Source organism: Nothobranchius furzeri, chromosome 12 (assembly GCF_043380555.1).
Source record: "Nothobranchius furzeri strain GRZ-AD chromosome 12, NfurGRZ-RIMD1, whole genome shotgun sequence".
In the NCBI taxonomy this organism is placed as follows: Eukaryota; Metazoa; Chordata; class Actinopteri; order Cyprinodontiformes; family Nothobranchiidae; genus Nothobranchius; species Nothobranchius furzeri.
In genome coordinates, this window is record NC_091752.1 from 15,026,505 (window position 1) to 15,049,221 (window position 22,717).

General features: G+C 47.4%; 1 protein-coding gene across 1 annotated transcript in view; it reads left to right on the top strand.

The window, feature by feature from the left end:
- Window positions 1–1,464: 1,464 nt before the first annotated feature.
- The window catches only part of LOC107374617 (zinc finger protein 235-like), a 38,660-nt gene continuing 17,407 nt past the window's right edge, over window positions 1,465–22,717 (top strand). The window contains exons 1-3 of the mRNA XM_070542336.1: window positions 1,465–1,772; window positions 1,869–2,010; window positions 2,142–2,254. Of these exons, the coding sequence (XP_070398437.1) occupies window positions 2,245–2,254 (10 nt within the window). The 5' untranslated portion in view covers window positions 1,465–1,772; window positions 1,869–2,010; window positions 2,142–2,244. The remainder of the gene's footprint in view (window positions 1,773–1,868; window positions 2,011–2,141; window positions 2,255–22,717) is intronic.

The following is a 22,717-nucleotide window of genomic DNA, read 5'->3' on the forward strand; positions in this document are numbered from 1 at the left end:
TAAAGGAACTACATCGGCTCTGGTTGTTGTTAATCTTCTCACACCGCACCTCGTGATGTAGTTTTTCTTTCAGATAGTCAGCCAGCACACTCGGCATAAGATCAGGGCAGAACTTCGTTGCAAAGACACTCACCAATTTCGTTTTTAACACTTTGATCCTTCCTCCAGCACAGGATCCCACGACATGTCTCCTAGCGAAATTCCGTTTAGGCCTTAGTTGCGCAGGGCCTTCATCTGGAGCCCGCTTTGGATGGCGTCCTTCTTTAACAACTTGACTCCAAGCAGGTGAAGTGTTACTTGGATCCAAAACCCCCACATTATTTGATTCCACCGAATCCCTCCTCACCGTTTGGGCACCGGCCCCACCGCCCGAAGCAGGTGATGAAGCCGTTTGCACCTCAGCAGTAGCTTCGATCTGCTGCGCCGTCTTCGCCATCCTTTGACACGTCACCAGCTGATCGGAACAAGGCGGGTTGCCTCCGCCGTTCACACCAATTTGATCTACCACGCCCAGGCGATCACTCATGTTAGCTGTCACCACGCAGAGATTTTTGCAGACACTCGTCTGAGTAGGTATCGCTTGCCTCAACAGAGAAACATCAGTGCTTAGCTTCTCAATTTTACCAAGCAGGCAGGAGACGTCCATACTGCTAAAAGTAATTGTGGGAAGCTCATCCAGATTATGTGACACAAAGCGGGGGATGTTTTCGCCGGCCTCATTAAGAAGCTTCAAGCAATTCTTCACATTGTTCACGTCCTTTTGCGGGCCTTTATGCGTTACTGGACGCAACGTTGGGCTCGGGCATAAATCATGGAAGACCTTCTTTGAGGCCTCAATCCACTCCGAATCAAAGTGTTTCACAGCAAGTAAAATGATGTCATCATGGCATAACGATTTCATTTTAACAACAAGAAAATGTAAAAACTCATCTTCAACAAGAGTCTTGCCATCAGAAGTGTTATAAATCACTGGTTTAGCTCTGGGTCCACCAAAAGCTCTCAAGCCTGCTGGAGCTGAAGAGCCACCAGCCTGCACACCCGCCATTTTTCCTCAACAAATGTTTATATATATATATATATATATATATATATATATATATATATATATATATATATATATATATATATAAGTGTGTGTGTGTGTGTGTGTGTGTGTGTGTGTTTATCAGAAATATATTTAACCAGATGAGTTGATAGAGAACTCATTCTCATTTACAACAACGATCTGGCCAAGAGGCAGCAGCAACAGACACATAATTAGCTTTACATCAAAGAAAAACAGATGAGATAAAAACAAACAAGATTAAAATAAAAATAAAGTAAATAACAAAATTATTATAACAGGTGGAAAACTAACTTGTCTTTACTTTAAGTAATTGTTTGAGGAAGATATCACATGTTATGTGTTTTATTAGTCCCATTCTGAACACACAGGTGCGTTTTATTCTGCTCCAGCAGGTGGCGCTAGTGCACCTTTACGCTGGTCACCGACCACCGGAAAAAGCAGAAACCGGAAGCTGCTAGCAGAGCTAGCTTGTTGTTGTTCTGGTGTGTGAGGAGAATATTTGAGGCTCTGCAGTAAAAATGTCTTCACTTCAGTCTCTGGGAGAGTTGCTCAGCTAAAGCGACTAACTGCTGCTGCTGCAGAAATCTTCTCACCAGGCTGTGGAAACTTTCTTCTCCTCCTCAACAACTTGGTGGAGTTCTTTCCAGAACCAGAGAAGATATTCTGCGGTCTTCGTGACAATCGGAGCTCCAGAATCAGGTTGTGGGTGAGAAAAGCTTTTCTCTAGACTTCCTGCCCTCTGGATCTGCTGCTGTTCCTTTGGCCTCTCTGAGAAACGCGCTCGTTTTGCTGCTTTCATCAGATTGAAGAGGTTCCCTCTATCAGACTCGCTCATCTGAGTTGGTCATGATGCAGGATCGCTGCTCACACTCTCCGACGGAAAAGCCCCGAATCTGAATGTGACTCTGGAGGAAAAAGCGGTTAGCTCTACTCCGTGAATTCTGGTGAGCAAAGGTCCTCTTTTCCAGACTGGATCTGTCCTCAGCTGATCAGAACCAAAGCGTTGGATCTTTAATCTCCTGCGTTGTTCTGAAGCAGCATCTTAATCAGCTCTCCTGCTTTGTTTTTATTGCAGCTGTTAGCTAAACACGACTAAAGAAAAACTGCTACCACTTCAGGATCATCCATCAGCTGGGACTGATTCATCGTGTGTTCTTCACCACCTGGACCTAGACAGCATGGACACAGGTAGGGCTGCCACCTTTCAGATATGTAAATAAGCCTTAAACAAGGTTATCTTTACTTTATCAGAACAAGACCCACACTTAGGAGCGAGTGTATTTCTCTGAGCGTATAACTCACAGCACTGCCTGTACATGACATCATCTCTCATGTCCTCAGTGATGATATGACCAAGATGTTTCACATTCTTGGTGACACTAATCACAGAGTCTGACAGATAAAACTCTGGAAAATTCATTTGCTCGTCCTCCTCGGCCCGGCGAATCATAACCACACTTTTAGCTGCATTTTACACAATGTTGTGTTCTACTTCATAGTCAGAGCAGATATCTAGTAGCTGCTGTAGACCAGCGGTGCTCGGACTTAGAACCACTAAATCATCTGCATACATCAGATGATTTATGACACCACCCGCTGCACAACCAGTCCTGCTGACCTTTTACCTCACTGATAAATCATCCATGTACAGGTTAAAAAGAAGAGGGGATAGAACGCCTCCTTGTCTGACTCCATTACTGACCTTAAATGGCTCTGAGATACTGTTACCCCATTTTATGTGTAACCATGGGCATCGCACCCGTGGGGACAGTGGGGTATTCAACACCCACACTTTTCTTATTGAGATCGTTCAACTGACACCCTCACTTTTCCAGCTGTTTTGCTCACATCCACACCAGTCTGGTCTCTACGTCGCAGTCTGTTTGCCTCGGGTTTCAGTTGGTATCAAGCAGCAGCAACAGGAGAGGGAGGGAAGAGCCCAGGGGCTCTTCCCTCCCTCTCCTGTTCCTCTGACACAACCGGCTTTCAACCAATCGATTTGCTGCCCACCATAAATCCCGCCTGTGTGGTCATTGTCCGACATTCGGCTTGTTGTGGTGAAAATACACTGGGTATGTACCTACACAGAATAGGCTTACACATATTTTATCTTAATATTTTAGCAGATATTAGCCAAAAAAATTTTCCTCAGTCATATGAAGATCCATGTCAAAATCAAGCTTTTATTTACCTATTTCTCACTCAGTATAACAAAGATGCAGAAAAGGAAAAGGCAGGAGAGGATTGAGCGTCGCACCCGTGGGGGATGTGGGGGATTCAACACCCACACTTTTCTTAATGAGATCGTTCAACACCCTCACTTTTCCAGCTGTTTTGCTCACCTCCACACCAGTCTAGTTTCTCTACGTCGCACTCACTCTATTTGCCTCATCTCCTTCTTCACCTCCCGCTTCTGACAGCCGATGTCGGGTTTCAAGGAGAGCAGGAGAGGGAGAGACGGAAGAGCTCGACTGAATTCATAATTTTACATCTTGACATTAGCTGTACAAAGTCTGAGTTTGATGAAGTGAACAACAACAATTTGCAGAGGTTTATAACAGGCACGGCGCCAGGTTTTCATTTTTGGGTGGGCCACGGTAATTTTGGACGGACCTTAATAAGCAGTGACTTAGTGAAGCAGGCAGGTCGCGTTAGAAAATTTATTTTAAAAAGGCGTCATAAACGTGTTCCCCCGTCATTTTTATTTCTAAAATATGAAGTAAAAACTCACAATTTAATTTTCATTCATTTGTCATTGATATGTAGTCTACACCCGTGCGTTAAGTGGACCATCTTCCAGTAAAAGCAAAGCATCCAGCCACCTCTCCAAATGCGTAAAATGTGCATCATAGCCGCTAGGCGCGCCGCGCGCCCCATCAGCTACGTCATCCCAGACTAGAGCAGAGCAACTAGAGAAAGAATAGAGGATAATTGTGTCTGGATGTGGATGGAGATTACATTTTACAGCAGCCTGATCATCATTTAAATACGTAAACCATCACCTGTCTTCTAGTCCACGCTATCAGCATTATTTTATCTGGTGTGTGTGTGTGGTTTTTTTCCCACATCAAACACTGGTCTAACCAACCAGACCAGCGTGTCCAGTAACATATTAATGTTACAATTAAACAATTTCACTTCATGTAGGCTAGGAACATTTCACCTGCCGTGGCCCGGCCGCTTCTGCTCCACATAAACTTTGTGCGTGATCAAATGTCTCTACAGGTGCTTTCTGAGCTGAAGAGGCTATTCTGCCTCAGACTGGATGTGTTCTGTGGCGACGGTGGCACAGGAGTTAAGTGCTCGCCCCGTAGTCGGAAGGTTGCAGGTTTGAGTCCCGCTGTCGTTGTGTCCTTGGGCAAGACACTTAACCCACATTGCCTGCTGGTGGTGGTCGGAGGGACCGGTGGCGCCAGTGCTCGGCAGCCTCGCCTCTGTCAGTGCACCCCAGGGCAGCTGTGGCTACATCGTAGCTCATCCCCACCAGTGTGTGAATGTGTGTGTGAATGGGTGAATGACTGATTGTGTTGTAAAGCACCTTGGGGGGTTCCAGGACTCTAGAAGGCGCTATATCAAATACAGGCCATTTTACCATGCGTCTCCATATTAGAGACGGGAACAAGCACTATTCAGCCAAAGTTTCATAATCAGAGAACATTTTTCCAAGCGACACATCCCTCAGAGAGACCGGGTTTCCAGACCGCTTCAGTGGGAGGAAATCTTACCGCATCGCCGTACTGCACTGCGCTGTGAACCCCTCTACAGATCTTCAGCCCACTGTCCACCATGTGTGCTCCGATCCGCGCTGAACACAGTGTCCAGTATAAAGCTCAGACGTTCTGATGGGAATCATTTCTTGATTGATTTAGTTACCTCCGCGATGTGCATAACGATTAAAATGTCAGCTCATCTGCGTGCGCATCAGTGTGCGTCTGCGTCGGGGTAATTCTTTCAAAACAACAACATCCTTGAGTTTATCCGTCAAAATAAACAGTCAAATGGAAATATCTGTAACCTGCCATTTAACTGTTTTGCCTTCTTGTGAAGATTGTTGCAAAGAGAAACAACTAAACTTGATTAACCCCAGAGCCATGCGCACTGCGCTGTACTCTGTGACTGTAAATGAGGGGGAACGATTTAATCGGACACTTTTCTTTTCAACATGGTTTAATGTAGTTTCATTCCGTACAAACTTTAGTTGCACCAATCTAACGAGACAGAGCCTGAATTTGTATTCTGAACAGTTTAAACATGTTTAAAACGGAGACATGCGTGACGCGTCTAAAATTCGCACCTGCTCCGCTATTATGGAAATTAAACTAACAAGATGAATAACATGAAATTATTTTAGGCACAGTCAACATCCCCGACACTTTTGAAAAGCTTGCATCGCACCTGTGTGTAACATTTGCATACCATACCAATAAACCAGGATGTGTACAATGTATCTTGGAACACCTCTTTGCAGCAGCTTTATGAATAGATGACATGTTGGGGTTGTGTTTTTGACCCAGGACACGGAGAATCAGTCTCGGACACAGGAAATCAAAGCAAACAGGGTTTATTTAAGGGAAACTGAGGGAGAACACAACGTGTGGCGATGGTCTCGGGCTCGAGAGATTCTGGAAATGAGAGAATTAAGTGGCTGCAGACTGGTAGCTGATGTGAACGGAGAATTGTGGCTTACTGTATTGTTGGTAGCTGAGGGCTGGAGGGGGAGGGAAGGAGTCAGATCTGAGGAGGTGGTGAGCTTGTAGGCAAGGTGGTGGTTTGAGGAGTCGAACGGGTTATTGTCCAGGACTTCAGGAAAGGTGAGCGGTGGGAGCGCAGGGCGGACGGGCAGCAGGCAGACGTGGGATGAGGGTTAGGAACAATAATGAACAAATGATGATGAATGATGGTTGAAACACGATAACTGAGACAATGAATGAAATGCTGGATTGAAGCACATAGAGACAGAGGAGTTCTGGTTTCTGTATTTGGACACGATCTCCTTTAGGGCATATATATACATGTTTGTCCACGCTCAGACTCAAACCCAAACTGATTGGCTGTGATTTTTAAGGCGTCATTAATTCTGTCCAGCAGAATTCTTTCCAAGACTTTTGAGAGAGTGCTAGCCAGAGCAATGGGCCTATAGGTATCCATGCTACCACCTCTCCCACCCTTTTCTTTCATCACTGGGACCAACAGAACAGCTACCACTGAATTAGCATACCTTAGGTGTTCAGCAGGTATGCCAGCCAACCCAGTGGCCATAGATGAGCCTCGGTTTTGTGATGCCTCAGTCAGCAGCAGCAACAACTAACAGAGAGAGCAATGATCAATGGGCGGGGGGGGGGGGGGGGGGGGGGGGATGTCCATTTTTTATATGTTGATGGTAGGGCTGGGAAATAAACCGAAAAATTATCGTTATCGAAATTTCTGACATATCAAAATCACTTTTCCCGTCAATAAATAAATAATAAAAAAATGAAAAGATGTGTGTCGGTTGGCAACATTACCTTTAAGAAGCTGTACCACCTTGAGTCACGTAGAAATGTGACTCAACGTGATACATGAGACAGCCCCATCTAGTGGACAACTTTTGTTTTATACGCATACCTGTAGTTATGGTCCATTTATCGTTATCGAGGTGAAATCCTCAATATATCGTGATATTGATTTTAGGCCATATCGCCCAGCCCTAGTTGATGTGTTAACTTCTAACTTCTAAAGCATTGACCCTGACCAGGAATCCATCATACAAGCAGATTATTTTGCTCTAAATGAAATTATTGTAAATACGACTACAACAACTGACATTATACTATATATATATCCAATCCAATCCAATCCAGTTTTATTTAATAAGCGCATTCACAAGGCATTACAACCAAACAAGGCGCTGTACACTAAAAATGTTGGTTAATTAAACAGGCGTTATATAAACATGTCGAACACAGATAAAAGATAAAAAGGAAATACAACAAAATTCCCAAAAATAACAGCTAAAAATCAATAAGACACAGGGTGAAGTAAAAATAGGAAAAAACATTTTACAAAGAACCTCAATAATACGGAAGTCGATAATTGTGGAGTCAGTTTATAAACAGTGCAGATGTCAGTGAGGTTCATAATTTTGTTGTATAAGCTAGGTTGAAGTAGTGAGTTTTCAGGCGTGATTTAAAAATGCTAGCTGTTGGTGCTAGCCTCACTAGCAGTGGTAATGCGTTCCACAGCTTTGGTGCACAGACAGAGAAAGCCCTTTCTCCACGGCTTTTTAAACGTGCATTGGGAACAGCTAGGAGGAGCTTATCTTCAGACCTGAGAGCACGCGGCAGGTTGTAGTAATGGACCAGTTCACACAGATATGGAGGAGCTTGATGGTTCAAGGATTTGTAAGTGAGAAGCATAATTTTGAAGTTTATCCTGAACTGCACGGGCAACCAGTGGAGAGATTTCAGAATTGGAGAAATGTGTTGTCTTCTGTCAGCTCCAGTCAGCAACCTAGCTACTGAATTCTGGACCAGCTGAAGTCTAGAAAGAGCTGCTTTACTGATGCCATATAAGCAGGAGTTGGAGTAATCCAGCCTTGAGGTGATAAAAGTGTGGACCACCGATTTCAGAAGACGTACACTCAGGATGTGCTTTAGTTTTGAGATGCGTCTTAGTTGGTAAAAACATGATTTACCTGTGTTATTGACCTGGGTATCCATCTTCAGAGCCTGGTCCATTTTTACTCCAAGGTTGGAGATTACAGAGGATACATTAGGTGAGAGATAGTTGATGTCAGGTTGTTGAGTTGCCGTGATACTGTTAGGACTGAAAACGATTAAGTCAGTTTTGGAGTCATTGAGATGGAGGAAGTTGTCAGCTAGCCATTGCTTGACCTCAAGGATACAATCAGACAGAACTTTCGTTGACTGAGTTGGCTTAAATGAAAAGTAGATTTGACAGTCGTCAGCGTAAAGATGGTATGAGACAGCGTGCTTTCTGAAAATGGCTCCTAAGGGCAGTATATAGAGGTTGAACAGTAACGGGCCGAGAATTGAACCTTGTGGGACACCCCAACGTAGAGGCTGTGACTCTGATGAACAGCCGTCCAACATGACCCTAGCAGACCTGTTACAAAAGTATGACCTAAACCAATCCAGGGCAGTGCCTGAAATGCCAGCCCAAGTGTGAAGTCTTGTGATCAAAATGTCATGATTGATCGTGTCGAATGCTGCAGATAGATCCAAAAGTACCCGAACCACATGGAAACCTGAATCTAAAGCCAGAAAAATGTCATTAAACACCCGAACGTGAGCAGTTTCAGTGCTGTGCTGTTGTCTAAAACCAGACTGACAGGTGTCCATTACCTGATATTCATTTAGATGTTTCACCAACTGTGCATAGACTATTTTCTCAAGGACCTTAGATAAAAACGGTAATTTGGAAATTGGTCGTATATATATATATATATATATATATATATATATATATATATATATATATATATATATATAAATGTTAGGTATTTTTATTTATTCAATCCAGGCGTACCTCAGAGAAAGTCCAAAACACACAAGGGGGTGAGAGATATTCTTGTTATTAGTACCATTTACCAATAAACACAAATAATCAATAATCAGATTTTGCAAAACCAGAGAGAAAAAAGAAACACACCAGTTGTGGGAGGTCTGTTTAGTCTCTCAACGAGCAGGAGCTCATCAAAAGGTTTTATTCAAAGATGACATAGCACACACACATTAAAGATGACCACACCCATCCCCTTCACAGACAGCAAACTTTCCCAGGTTCAGAGAAACACTCCGTTTGGACTTCAATAGGGAGCTCGTTGTGATAACAGAACTGCAGACTTACAAGGTCGACTTTCCCTGCGGCAGGAGCCGGTCAATAACACCAGATGGTTCCCAGACAAAATCATCTTCCATGCATCCAATACTGTATTTACCACGTTAAATGTGAATAAGGCTAATGAACTCTGTTTGAAAGAATAACACTATTAGAAAGTGAAGGTGAAAATCAGTTTTTTACCCAACAATTAGGGCTGTCAAATGATTCAAATTTTTTATCAGATTAATCAGAATTTTCAGCAGATTAATCAGGATTAATCACTATTTGAAACCACTCCTGAATCCTAACCAGTTTTTTTCTGAAATGCATACCAAAAGATAAATAACCGGATACAGATACACAATTTTCATATTATGTCTGTTTATTAACCCAGCCAAATATTGGTGGTTTAAATCAAGCTGAAACATATTACACACCATAATATTTGTCTTTGCAATGTCCCACCGCTTCCTTTTTGGCATTCCTATTAACCAGGATGTACAATGCAGTATTCAATAGAACAGAAAGCAATAAATGCAGTCAAAGCATAACTGTGGCCTACCACATTTTTACCATACACAATTTGAGTCATCCTTTGTGTTTTTGTGTTGAAACATATTTTCAATAAAACTTTTAAATTAAATCAATAGAACAATATTTTACCTTTTCCTATATTCACTAATCCAGTTGCTCAAGCAAGCCTAACATGTTGCACTGAAACTGGTCTTTTTGTTCGCACATCACCTTTCAAATCTACTGAACTTTTTCATCTTTCAGCCAGTTGCTGAGGCAAACTAACTTGTTCACGTTTTCCAAAAGTAAAGCTGACCTTTGCTTGTTCACAATGTGACCTGCAACTGAGAAAAGTCATTCACAGGGAACAATGGTTGCAGGAGTGGCTAGATATTTCTGAGCTAGTGAGGCCAGCTTCTCATAGGCTCCTGAATGAGATGCCCACCACCTCAATGCAATTCAATAATACTTTATTAATCCCAGAGGGAAATTGATTGCCCGAGGGGCAATTGTTTCAGTAGACAATTCCAAGATCAGACATACACACATACATAGACACATGACAAGAATTGGTGACTGTGGTCATTCGCGACATGAGTCGCGCTACCGTTACAGATCGAGAGGGATTATATGAGGATAGAGTCAGGAGGAGAGGAAAAAGGCACTTCAGAGTTACCCCCGACAGAGAGGATTGCTTTGCTATGCAAAAAAAAAAAAAAACCACCTAAGACAGATATGCACACAGACTTCAGATGATACACAGCATAAGTCTCCACTAGGTGGGGAGGCAAGGTTCTGGGACTCTCCTCACTTCAGAGTGCGCAGCCGCAAGCATCCCCGAGGGGCAGCAGAACTCACCACCTCCGTTTGGACAGGGGAAGGAGATTATTGGGTTAGAGGGCACATTGACCCTAGATATGGTTCCACGGCCTTCACCGGTCACAGTCCCGCCCAGGCTGGGTCAGGGAGAAAGAGTTTCCATGGCGACAGCAGCATTCCACATTTCTTCTGAGGGGAGTTTACATTTCAGCCTCAAGGGGCAGTCCTCCAATTTAACGGTGGGCTCTGCTCTGTACCTGTGTATGGCAGGTTGGACCTCTTCATCTTCTGATTCTGTATCCGAGCTCATTTGCAGAAGGCAGATTTTCTTACCGGGTGGCCCATCATCATGTGTCTGTGAAGACTTTTTGGGCAATTGTTTTTGCAGCATTCCTTCAAGTGTGGTCCACGCCTCTTCCCTGTCTGTCTTGGGCAGGCATTTTAAGTCTTTGAAACGAGGATCCAATACTGTAGCAATCTGGAGCCATGCATTGTTGAGCTGTTCTTGACGGGATGCTATCTCCTCCTTGAACTTGGTCTTGAATCGCACCACATATCCAGGGTCCTCATCACAGCCTTCCATCTTGAGACGCAAGTGGCAGAGAGAAGGTAGTACCACAGAACAGGACATATAGGCCTCCCCACCCAGGAGCTCAGTTACCTACCTACACACACACACACACACACACACACACACACACACACACACACACACACACACACACACAGAGAGAGAGAGACACACACACACAGAGAGAGAGAGACACACACACACAGAGAGAGAGAGACACACACACACACAGAGAGAGAGAGAGAGAGAGAGAGAGAGAGACACACACACAGAGAGAGAGAGAGAGAGAGAGAGAGAGAGAGAGAGATTATTTTTTACATACATACATGTTATAGATATTTACCTTGGTTTAATTTATTCCAGAAAATAATCAAGGCAATATTATTTGATGGGCTACAGACTGATTTACCTGCATGGCTCTAGAAGTGTCTCCAGCCTCTGCAGTTTATCCCACTCTGCTGCGGTCGGCAAAACGAGTTTGTGCTCCTGATTGTCCAGGGCTGCGATGGCAGCCTCTTTATTGCTGCTCAAGCGCTTGACCATTTCCAGCGTCAAATTCCAATGTGTTGTAACATCCTTGATCAATGGCTCTTGCTTCTTTCCCAGGCTGGCTTGTTGTGTTTGAAGCTCTGCAGAATTTGCTGGGCTGTGCTGAAAATGACCGACAACTTTGCGAGCCTTGACCAAAGCATTCACAAAGCCGCTGTCAGTAAGACTCACTGTAACACTTCTCTGCACCATGTGAGCGACACAGTTCATGTGTTCATACGGTGTAAGTCGAATTGTGGCAACCATGTTGCGTGCACTGTCAGTTCCAATAGTTGTCGTGTTCCCCTCTATGTCCCACTTATGTTACAAAGGAGGCGATTTCAGAAGCACGGGGTGTCACAGGGACTTGCCAAGTGAGCCAAGAAGGAGTCTAAATCTTTCAAAACCGCAGAGTTACCCAACCGAGCCATCGGAACACATCCATTCTTGTCCGTTAGGCCATCTTCTGAAAGAAGGTAAGAAGCAGAAGCACACACAGATACTGGAGTGGTAGGACTCACAGCAGTACTATCGTCTTGGGTTACATAGCGTTTTAGCATATTAACGTGACAAACGCACAGTTTCTTTCTACGATCAGGGGTCTTTATCACATAACCAGTGTCATTTAGTTTTCTGTCCACCACATATGGCCAGAAAATCGCGCCTGCAAACAAGATCCACTTAAGGGGAGCAATACTAACACTTTGTCACCTGGGGCAAAACTACGAAGCACCGCTTTTTTATCATAACGTGCTTTCATTTTAGACTGCGAATTTGCTAGATTGTCTTGGGCCGCCTGACATGCAGAGAAAAGACGTTCACGGAACTTACACACATAATCTAGCACGTTTGTCTCAGTGGGAGGAGACTCTAGCCATTTTTCCTTCAACAACCGGAGGGGGCCTCGCACGGTATGACCAAAAACCAGGTCAGCCGGACTGAAACCTAGGGACTCTTGAACGGTTTCACGGATAGCAAACAACAACAAAGGACGACCTTCATCCCAACATTTTCCTGAGTCAAGACAATATTTGCGCAACATACTTTTTAAAGTTTGATGAAAACGTTCCAGTGCGCCTTGGGATTCAGGATGGTAGGGACTGGATGTCTGATGTTGGATCTGTAATACCTTTAAAACTTGAGCAAACACCTTTGACATAAAGTTAGACCCTTGGTCAGTTTGCACAACCTTTGGTAAGCCATAGGTCGAAAAGAAGGTTGTTAGGGCTTTTATTACCGGTTTAGCCTTCAAGGTTCGTAAGGGAAAGGCCTCAGGAAAACGCGTAGCAGCACACATCACAGTCAAAACATATTGATGACCCGACTTGGATTTTGGCAATGGGCCCACACAGTCTAATATTATCCTTTCAAATGGTTCACAGAGTACTGGAATAGGATGCAGAGGTGCTGGAGGGATAGGTTTATTTGGTTTTCCCACCGTTTGGCAGGTGTGACATGACCGGCAGTGTTTTACCACATCTGACTTAAGACCGGGCCAAAAGAAATTACGCAAGACCCGATAGTAAGTTTTTTTCACTCCAAGGTGTCCAGCTGGAATAGCATTATGTGCTAAATCCAGGATTTGTGGTCTATATTCCACCGGTACAACCACCTGTTCTATTTGTTGCAAATCACTTGCATCTGGGGACCATGATCTTAGTAGTACTCCATCTCTAACAAAATAAGACACTTGGCTGTCAGGCACTTTCTTTTCTGTAACAGAAGAAAAACAGTTTGTCAACGAAGGATCATTTTGTTGTGACTGGACCAATGTCTCTCTATTTATATTCAAATTCATGCTCATTTCAGCAGGAATCATGTCTGAGACTTCATTGTTTTTATCTTTTTGCGCCCGAATTGTATCACTCACGTTAACATCAACAGAAGAGGTCACAGACTCATCAGCAGAAGAAGCCATAAAAAATCAGACAAATTTATCACGTCATCCATTTTACGTGCCTGAGCACGGGTAACTGCACATGCAGAAAAAACCTCAGAAAAGGGGGAATCCGGTTCAGCAAACGCGGACGAAAACGGCGCATCGACGACTTCTGGTGGAGGAAAAACCTTCCCACCTGCCAGATCATTCCCCAGTATGAGAGAAATCCCTTTGAATGGTAGCCGTGGACGCACAGCGACTTTAACATGTCCCGACACCAGCGGCGACGACAGGTGCACCATATGCAAAGGAGCCCTGATTACACTCATTTTAATCCCCCACACCAGGATGTCGGAGCCACAGGATGAATGTTCAGACAGGGGCAACACTGAATCCAACAAAAAGGAGTGGCACGCACCTGTATCTCTCAGTATGGTGATTGGCACCGAATCTTGTCTATCACCCGTTAACGAAACATATCCTTTTGAAACAAACTGCCCAAATTTGGGATCAATCACAGACTCGCTTTGTTGCTGGGTGGAATACTCACTAGGCTGAGGAACGGGCTTAATTAACCCGACACCCTGTCAGGTTCGGTGGGCTGAGCTGGAGTGGTTATGAGACCCAGGCGCGGAGAGAGTGGTGGATGGAGACTGATATGTGGCAGCGTGGGAAGTTCTCTTCCCGTATGGTTTGTAGAGTTAGTGTCTTAGGTCTTAGAATGGCTTGGCGTCTATCGTTAGATGATGACTGAGTGCCGGCTCCGCTGTGACAGGTCCTTAAATAGGCTCAGCGGGATGACGTCACCGGGAAGCGTCGGTGACAGGCATGCTGGGAACTGGAGTGCAGCGCCAGCCCGGCCCGCAGAGGAGGTTAAGAGGAGGAGTTCATGACAGGACCCCCCCCCCCGCGAGGGACGGCTCCAGAAGGCCCAGGGCGACGAGACCAGAAATCAGCCAACAGGGAAGGATCCAGAAACGAGCGGGCAGGCTCCCAGCTACGTTCCTCCGGACCGTAACCCTGCCAGTCCACCAAATACTGCCATCCACGGACCCGGCGGCGGGCGTCCAGAATCTTGCGGACGGTGTAGACGGGGTCCCCATCGACATCTCGGGGCGTCGGCACCCGGGCCGGAGGCAGATGGAGAGGAGAAGACACCACCGGCTTGAGCTGTGAGACGTGGAATACCGGGTGCACCTTAAGAGTGGAAGGGAGGCGCAGCCGGTAAGCGACCGGACCGAGGACATCTCGGACTGGGAAGGGCCCCAAAAAGCGAGGCGACAGCTTCCTGGAACCAGCCGGAAACCGGAGGTTTGCGGTAGAGAGCCAAACCCGGTCACCAGGCTGGAACACAGGGCCGGGCCGGTGGCGGCGGCAGTGTTGTCGGGAGTACTCCGTATTAGCCCGGGTGATGGCGGCGCGAGCCCTGATCCAAGCGAGATGGCAGCGGCGGACCATATCCTGAGCCGCCGGAACCTCCACCTCCGGCACCTGATGGTCAAAAAGAGGGGGCTGGTATCCGTAGCAGGTCTCGAAGGGCGATAGACCCGTGGCGGAGGACGTCTGGAGGTTGTGAGAGAGCTCCGCCCATAGGAGGTAACGAGGCCAGGTGGACGGTTGAGACGAGGCGAAGCAGCGTAAGTAACGCCCAAGCTGCTGGTTTGCTCTCTCCGTCTGACCATTAGTCTGGGGATGATAGCCTGACGACAGACTGGCAGAAGCGCCCACCAACCGACAGAAAGCCTTCCAGAAACGTGAGATGAACTGAGGCCCTCTGTCAGACACCACGTCCTGGGGGAATCCGTGGAGCCTCACCACATGATCGAGGAGGAGCTCCGCCGTCTTCTTAGCCGTGGGGAGCCCTGCCATAGCCACTAAATGCACAGCCTTCGAAAAGCGGTCGGTGATGGTGAGGATGGTGTCCAGGTGGTCAGCAACGGGAAGCCCCGTGACAAAGTCCACACCTATGTGCGACCACGGCCTTTTAGGCACAGGGAGCGGTTGCAATTCCCCGGCTCCAGGTTGGGTGGTGGACTTAGACCGGGCGCAAGTGTCACATGCAGCGGTGTATTCACGCACGTCCTTTCTCATAGAGGGCCACCACAGGGCCCGGCGGAGGAACTGGAAGGTACGAGCCTGGCCTTGGTGTCCCGCGAGCCATGAACTATGCCCCCACCTCAAGGCCTCCTGTCGACACACGGCCGGAACGTAAAGGCGGTTAGGAGGCGTCTCTGGGGGCGCCGGGTCTGCCGGGAGAGCCGCCCGGATGGAGGCTTCCAGGGGCCATTGCAGGGTGGCCAAGAACCGTTCGGTCGGGAGGATGGACCTCGGTTCAGGAGGCCTTGGATCCTGGGTGTGTTGACGGGACAGGGCGTCCGCCTTGAGGTTCTTTGAGCCGGGGCGGTAGGCGATGTGAAAGTTATAAGGTTCGAAAAAGAGGGCCCACCGGGCCTGACGAGGGTTGAGTTGGCGAGCGGTCTGAATATGGATGAGGTTCTGATGATCAGTCCAGATTAGAAAAGGAGTGGGGGTACCCAGGAGCCACTGTCGCCACTCCTCCAGGGCCCACTTTATCGCCAACAATTCCCGGTCCCCGACCCCATAGTTCTGCTGGGTAGGAGAGAACTTCCGGGAAAAGAATGCGCAGGGATGGAGTTTGGAGTCCTGGCCACGTTGTGACAGTACGGCTCCCGCGCCCGTCTCAGAGGCGTCCACCTCCACAACGAAAGGCCGGGTTAGGTCCGGGTGGAGGAGGATGGGCTCGCTTACAAAGCGGCGGACCAGCTCATGGAAGGCAGCAACAGCCTCCGGGGAGAGGCGGAAAGGGCGAGGCTGATTGGTTGTTTTCGTCAGGGAAGTTAATGGTGACGCCAGGGCGCTGAAGTTGCGGATAAACCGGCGGTAGAAGTTGCAGAACCCCAGGAAACTCTGCAACTGCTTCAGGGTCTTGGGTAGTGGCCACTGCGCGACCGCCTGAACCTTCTGTGGGTCCATGCGCAGGCCCTGGGAGGAGATGATGAATCCCAGAAACGAGGTGGACTCCTGGTGAAAAGCACACTTCTCCAGTTTACAGAATAAGTCGTGCTCCAGGAGGCGTGACAGAACGGCTCGAACATGCTGGGTGTGTTCCTCGGCCGTGCGGGAGTAGATGAGGATGTCGTCCAAATAAACAAAAACCCAACGACCCAGCATGTCACGGAGGACATCAGTGATGAAACGCTGGAAAACGGCAGGGCTGTTGCAGAGGCCGAAGGGCATGACCAGGTACTCATAATGTCCAGTGGGTGTAATGAAAGCGGTTTTCCACTCCTCTCCTTCCTTTATGCGGATGAGGTTGTATGCACTGCGGAGGTCCAGCTTGGTAAACAGTGTGGCTTGGGCAGTGGAATCCAGAGCCGTGCTCATTAAGGGAAGAGGATGGCGGTCCCTGATGGTGATTTTATTCAATCCACGATAGTCTATACAGGGCCGGAGGTCACCTTCCTTCTTCTTCACAAAGAAGAACCCTGCCGCCCCAGGAGACGTGGAATGTCGGATAAACCCCTTCTGGAGAGCCTCATTGATGTAAGCGTCCATCGCCTGGGTCTCTGCCGGGGAGAGCGAGAACAGCCGACCCCGAGGCGGGGTGGTTCCGGGCTGAAGCCTGATCTCCAGATCGTAGGGGCGATGAGGAGGCAGCTTGGTGGTAGGCTCTTTTGCAAAGACCCGAGCCAGATCGTGGTATTGGGGTGGAAGGAGTGTTAAATCCACGTCCTTGGGTGGTGTCTCCCTAGGCTGTGATCCTGGAAGGAGTGTTAAATCCACATCCTTGGGTGGTGTCTCCCTAGGCTGTGATCCTGGAGACGGATGATGAAGGCGACAGTTAACACCCCATGCCATGACTTTACTGGTGGACCAGGAGATGTGAGGGTCGTGGAGGCGGAACCAGGAATGACCCAGAATGAGAGGAGTCGTAGGGGCGTGAATGACCAAGAAATGAAGGGTCTCTACGTGTTCTCCGATGGTCATCCGGAGGTTCTGGGTTCGGTGCGTGATCGGATATGGCATGAGAGGGCGCCCGTCCACTGAGGTGACGGGAACGGGATGATCGAGGAGGGTGAGTGGAATCTTGAGCCGGTTGACCAACCCCTGATCGATAAAGCTTTCTGCAGCTCCGGTGTCGAGGAGGGCCACCAGGGGGACCGGTCCTTGGCTCAGCTGGAAGGAGACCGAGAGGGTGGTGTGATGAGGAGCTGCATGAGTGGAAACTCCGAGTGAGGCAGCTCCTACACCGACCCGGAGGGACCGTTTCCCGGGCGTATGGGGCATGTTGCACGGGGATGACCCAGAGCCCCACAATAGGCGCATCGTCCCTCCTGAAAACGGCGCGCCCGTTCCTCGGGGGGCAAATGACCCAGTTGCATGGGTTCCTCCATGGGTTGGTTCTCCTGACGGCGGGGGAAAGTTCGGGATTGTACGGGAACCGCCCTCACTCCTGGTCTGGTGAGGAGGCAGCGGTCCAGCTGGAGAGCCAGGTCCACCGCCTGGTCCAGGGTGATTGGAGCCTCGTGACCAATCATGCCCTCACGGATGCGGGGTGACAATCCCTCCAAGTACACAGCCTTCACCGCGGCATCACCCCAGGTTAGACGGGCAGCGGTGGTCCGGAAGCGTGAGGTGAATTCGGCCACGGTCTGAGAGCCTTGTCGAAGCTGGAGCAGGCGTGTCTCATCTGCGACCTCGCTGCTGGGATGAACGAATGCCTTCTTCAGTTCTTTCACGAAGGCTTCATAGTCGTTGCAGACTGGGGACTTCTGATGGTACAGAGCAGCCGCCCATTCACCGGCTCGCCCAGTCAGCAGGGAGGTTAACAGAGCCACGCGAGAGCAGGAAGTCGGGTAGCGTGCCGGCTGACACTCAAAAGTCATTGACAGAACGGCCAACATGCTCTCCGGGGATCCTTTAATCCCATCCCATTTCTCTGGGAGACTTAGATACGGCTCCACCACGTTAGGAGTGGCAGATGACTGTCGTTGGAGGGCTGAGGAGAGTTGGACTACCAGTTCGGTGACGGAATCGAGTTTGGATGCGAGGCGATCAGTAACAGCACGCAGCTGATTGTTCTCCACACGGAGTTGGGCGTTGTCCGCCTCCTGGCGTTCTACTCGGCTGAGCAGCTGCGCTACCTCAGCTCGCAGCTGTGCGATCTCCGCTGGGTCTACTCGGGTCTCAGTCATCCTGTCAGGTTCGGTGGGCTGAGCTGGAGTGGTTATGAGACCCAGGCGCGGAGAGAGTGGTGGATGGAGACTGATATGTGGCAGCGTGGGAAGTTCTCTTCCCGTATGGTTTGTAGAGTTAGTGTCTTAGGTCTTAGAATGGCTTGGCGTCTATCGTTAGATGATGACTGAGTGTCGGCTCCGCTGTGACAGGTCCTTAAATAGGCTCAGCGGGATGACGTCACCGGGAAGCGTCGGTGACAGGCATGCTGGGAACTGGAGTGCAGCGCCAGCCCGGCCCGCAGAGGAGGTTAAGAGGAGGAGTTCATGACACACCGTCAGGTGACTTTTCTCGTCTTTCTTCCTTCTGTTTAAGAACGGGACACACCGCAATCAGGTGGCCCGGCTCGCGGCAATAAAAACATTCCCGTCTGTCAGATGAGGCAGCAACAGGCCTGTTTATATTCAGTGGTTTGGGTGATTTTATTTTCCGTTCCTGAAAATTGTCCCGAAACGAATTCTGCGAAGAAAACACAGTTTTGTGAGTTAGTACGAATTCGTCAGCCAAAAGAGCAGCATTTGTTAATGTGGCTACTTTCTGTTCATTTAAATAGACTATAACACGTTCAGGCAAGCATTTCTTAAACTCTTCCAATAAAACTAATGTTCTCATTTCCTCCATAGTTTTAACTTTACATGATTGACACCACTTGTCAAACAGAACACCCTTTTCACGCGCAAACTCGACATATGTCTGGTGAGTGGTTTTGCTGAGTTTTCTAAATTTCTGTCGATACGCTTCAGGGACTAGCTCATATGCTTGTAAAACAGTCTTTTTCAGAATTTCATAATCCAAACTTTGTTCAATAGACAAGCTGGAACAAACCTCCTGCGCTTTACCCACAAGTTTACACTGAAGTAACAGGGACCAGAACTCGTTAGGCCAACGTAAAGCAGCAGCTATACGTTCAAAAGCACTGAAGTAGGAATCCACCTCAGTTTCACGAAAGGGAGGAACTAAAGCAATGTGTTTACTGATGTCAAACCCAGAAGAAGCAGAAGCGGCATCACGGCTGGAGAACGTGGCGTTGGTTGCTGGCAGACCTTTCTTTTCTTCCATCTCCAAGGCTTTGAGTCGAAGATGCATCGCCTGTACCTCCAGCTCCCTGCTTCGAACATCCAGCTCCTTTTGTCGGATCTCAGCCTCCTTGATGCGGAGAGTGATATGCAGATCCTCAGAGGATGACCCATGAATCGTTCTGGGTTCGTCAGCCATGGCAGGCACAGCAGGCGCCTCAGCCCGCACCGGGGCAGCCACTGCAGGCACTTTAGCAGGTCCACCAGTCTTTGCCGCGGCCACACCCTTTCCAGGCGCAGCAGCCTCCTCCACGTTTCTTTCGGCCAACAAGCCCCTCTCCACCAGCCGGTCACACAACGCTGCCTTTATGTCCACCTTGCGAGCATCGTATGGCACCTCAACATCATAATAACTGGCAACAATGAGCAGGTCGGCCTTGGTGCAACTGTCCAACTGGGCCCAAGAAGGAGACTCCACAAAATGATCAATGGAAAAATCCATAAGCACAGAAACACACACACACACTTCCCCCCACACACAAAACAAAACCACCAACCAGACACAAAACGGCAACCAAAACGCCAGAAAAAAAAGGACGAGCCCCCAATTAATGTTACAACCCGTCTAGGAGGGCCAGGCTGTAACATCAAAATGGTTCCATCTTCCACCAATTCCAAACCACCACACCAGAATTCCAAGTACAATAATTTATTACAATAATATAATTTATCCACAGAATCAAGGTGATGAACTAAGGACGAGGGAGGATTAATAACTCAGGGTGAACCAATGCCCAAAACAATAAACAAAACACCTCTAACTTCAGGATGACAACTGACCTACAAACTTAAAGGAAATAAATGACAACCAAACTTACCTCCCTGACTATCCAAAACAGGAGAAAACAGGAATGCAAAGAAAAAAAGGCGGTTCACCCCTACAGAATCCTCGAACGGCAGGTACTAGTCACAAGGGCATCACACAAACACAGAGCATCAAAATGGTGGCTGATTGGAATGAGTGGAGGATGAAGAACACAGCTGCATCTCATCAGGCTCCTTTTAACAGCTTTGTCCCAGCTGATCTTCCAGTCAAAACGTCCCCTGGCCATCATCCACCAATCCTAGAAGGGCACCTGCACACTGAAAACAACACTAGAAATGCAAAGAGTATAAAAATAAAAGAAATAACATTCCTTATGACCGGGGTCATAACACTTACGTGCCACAGACAGGAACTGTTCTTTACAAGCATCCGCAAAATGACGCTCCTCGTTTTTAATATGGTCAGCGCAAAAGACTTCAGTTCCCATGCGTCACTGATGTAATGTGCCATTACTCCTAGGTAATTGTTGTTACTCACGGATGTCCAGTGGTCTCCTGTCAGGGTGATATGATTTACTTGAGCCAAGACCTCTTTCCTTTTTTCTTTTTCGTTTTCATAGAGCTCATGGATTTTCGTCATAACTGTGGCTCATGACGGTGGCTTATAGGATGAGTCTTGAGACGCGACTTGCAAAACGTCCATGAAGCCCGGGTCTTCCACAATGCTAATGGGTCTACAATCATTTGCAATCCATTTTGCTATTGTGTTGGTCAACTTATCTGAGGTTGATTTTGTTAATGACCTTGGACAATCCAGCGTAGTCTGGCACGAACCACTTGCAGCACCTGAGGGTCCACCAGCAAACGCATGTTTGGCGTTGACATGGTACCTCAAGCTTGAACAGCTCTGGTGAAATTGAAACTCCTTTTTACAAATCTGGCAAAAAACCTTGCACTTGTTAACTGTACCATCATTATTCTTTTTATATCTGAATCCATCCATAGGCCCACCTTGCTCCATCTCGCCTTTACTCCCCAAACACTTTCCTAACAAATGATTCGTCACACTGCGCATGCGTTGAATGCGGTAAAATAATTGACGTTGTTAACGCAAACCCTCTCTGTAGACAGACAGACTTAGGTCAATAGATTTGGATGTTTTCCTGAATATTATTCATATACACACCAATAGTAAAACTATAGATTGAAAGGCTATGAACCAAAGACAATATAAGCCAGAGGCGAAGGTTAATGCATTTGACAAGAGATTTCATGAATGATCATCAGGCTGTTGTAAAATAAATTTTCCATTCCACTCATAATTCTCCTCTTCTGTCTCATGACTAGCAGCAGTTGGATGTTTATTACTACAAAGTTGTTTGCAACATCACGCCCACTTTCAAATGAAGCACACTCCTGTTTTTCTTGTGTTTGCTCACGATCTATATTCCGTTTGGATGCCATCTCTCCACCTCCGTCTACCTGTCTGTCGGAGCATTTATCCACTGGCTGCTGCTGTCATTCATTGCAGAAATGCGCACGGTGTCAGATAACTCGTCCTTTTTCTTTATCCTCTCCTCTGCCTGAGCTGATGCTGATGGTGCTGTACAAGCGGCACACCTCATGGCAGTGCTGCACCTTTAGCGTAATGCGGACCTTCATGGAGCACGTGCCAGACTGTGGATGACTGGTGTTTGAGGACAAGCAGATAATTTTTTTTAAACCTCTGAGATTCTGACTAATGAATACCCTGAAAAATTTACCGGTATGCACTGTGCCCTAGACCAAAGTGCGGGTATGCTGAAAGGTCAAAATTAGTAATGGCAGTGGTACTGGTACCGGCCCAAAGCACTGCTCTCTATCCCCAAAGGATATGAGTCTGATAATCGGATCATCAGCACCGCATCATCATGATCAGTTCCTGACAGCCCCCGTTTCTCCCTCCCCAACCCTCCCTGCGCACCCAGCCGCTGCACGATAATTCAACTGACCCAAAATCTCCACCTTAAACCAGACTGAACATGCATCTGTTGCCAGAGCTTTTTTTTTTCAGCTTCTCTTTTTCTGCTCCACTTTTCCTGGCCCATCTCAATCCATTTAGCCTCAGGGGCTAAAGGTTCAGTGGTGTGGTAGTGCGCTCTGGGGAGGGGGGTCTTTGCAGCGCTTTGTCAGAGGAAATAAAATAAAATTTTATTTAATTTTATTTAAATAAAATTATGATGAACAGAGAGCGACAGTGCTGGTTCTACTGGATCTAAGTGCTGCTTTTGATACTGTAGACCACACTATTCTTTTAACATGTCTAAAAGAAATTGGCCACTCTGGTACTGTTCAAAGATGTTTCTCATCTTATTTCTCAGACAGGACTTTTATGGTAAGTTTAGATACCTGTTCCTTTAGGGTTCATAGGATTACATGTGGTG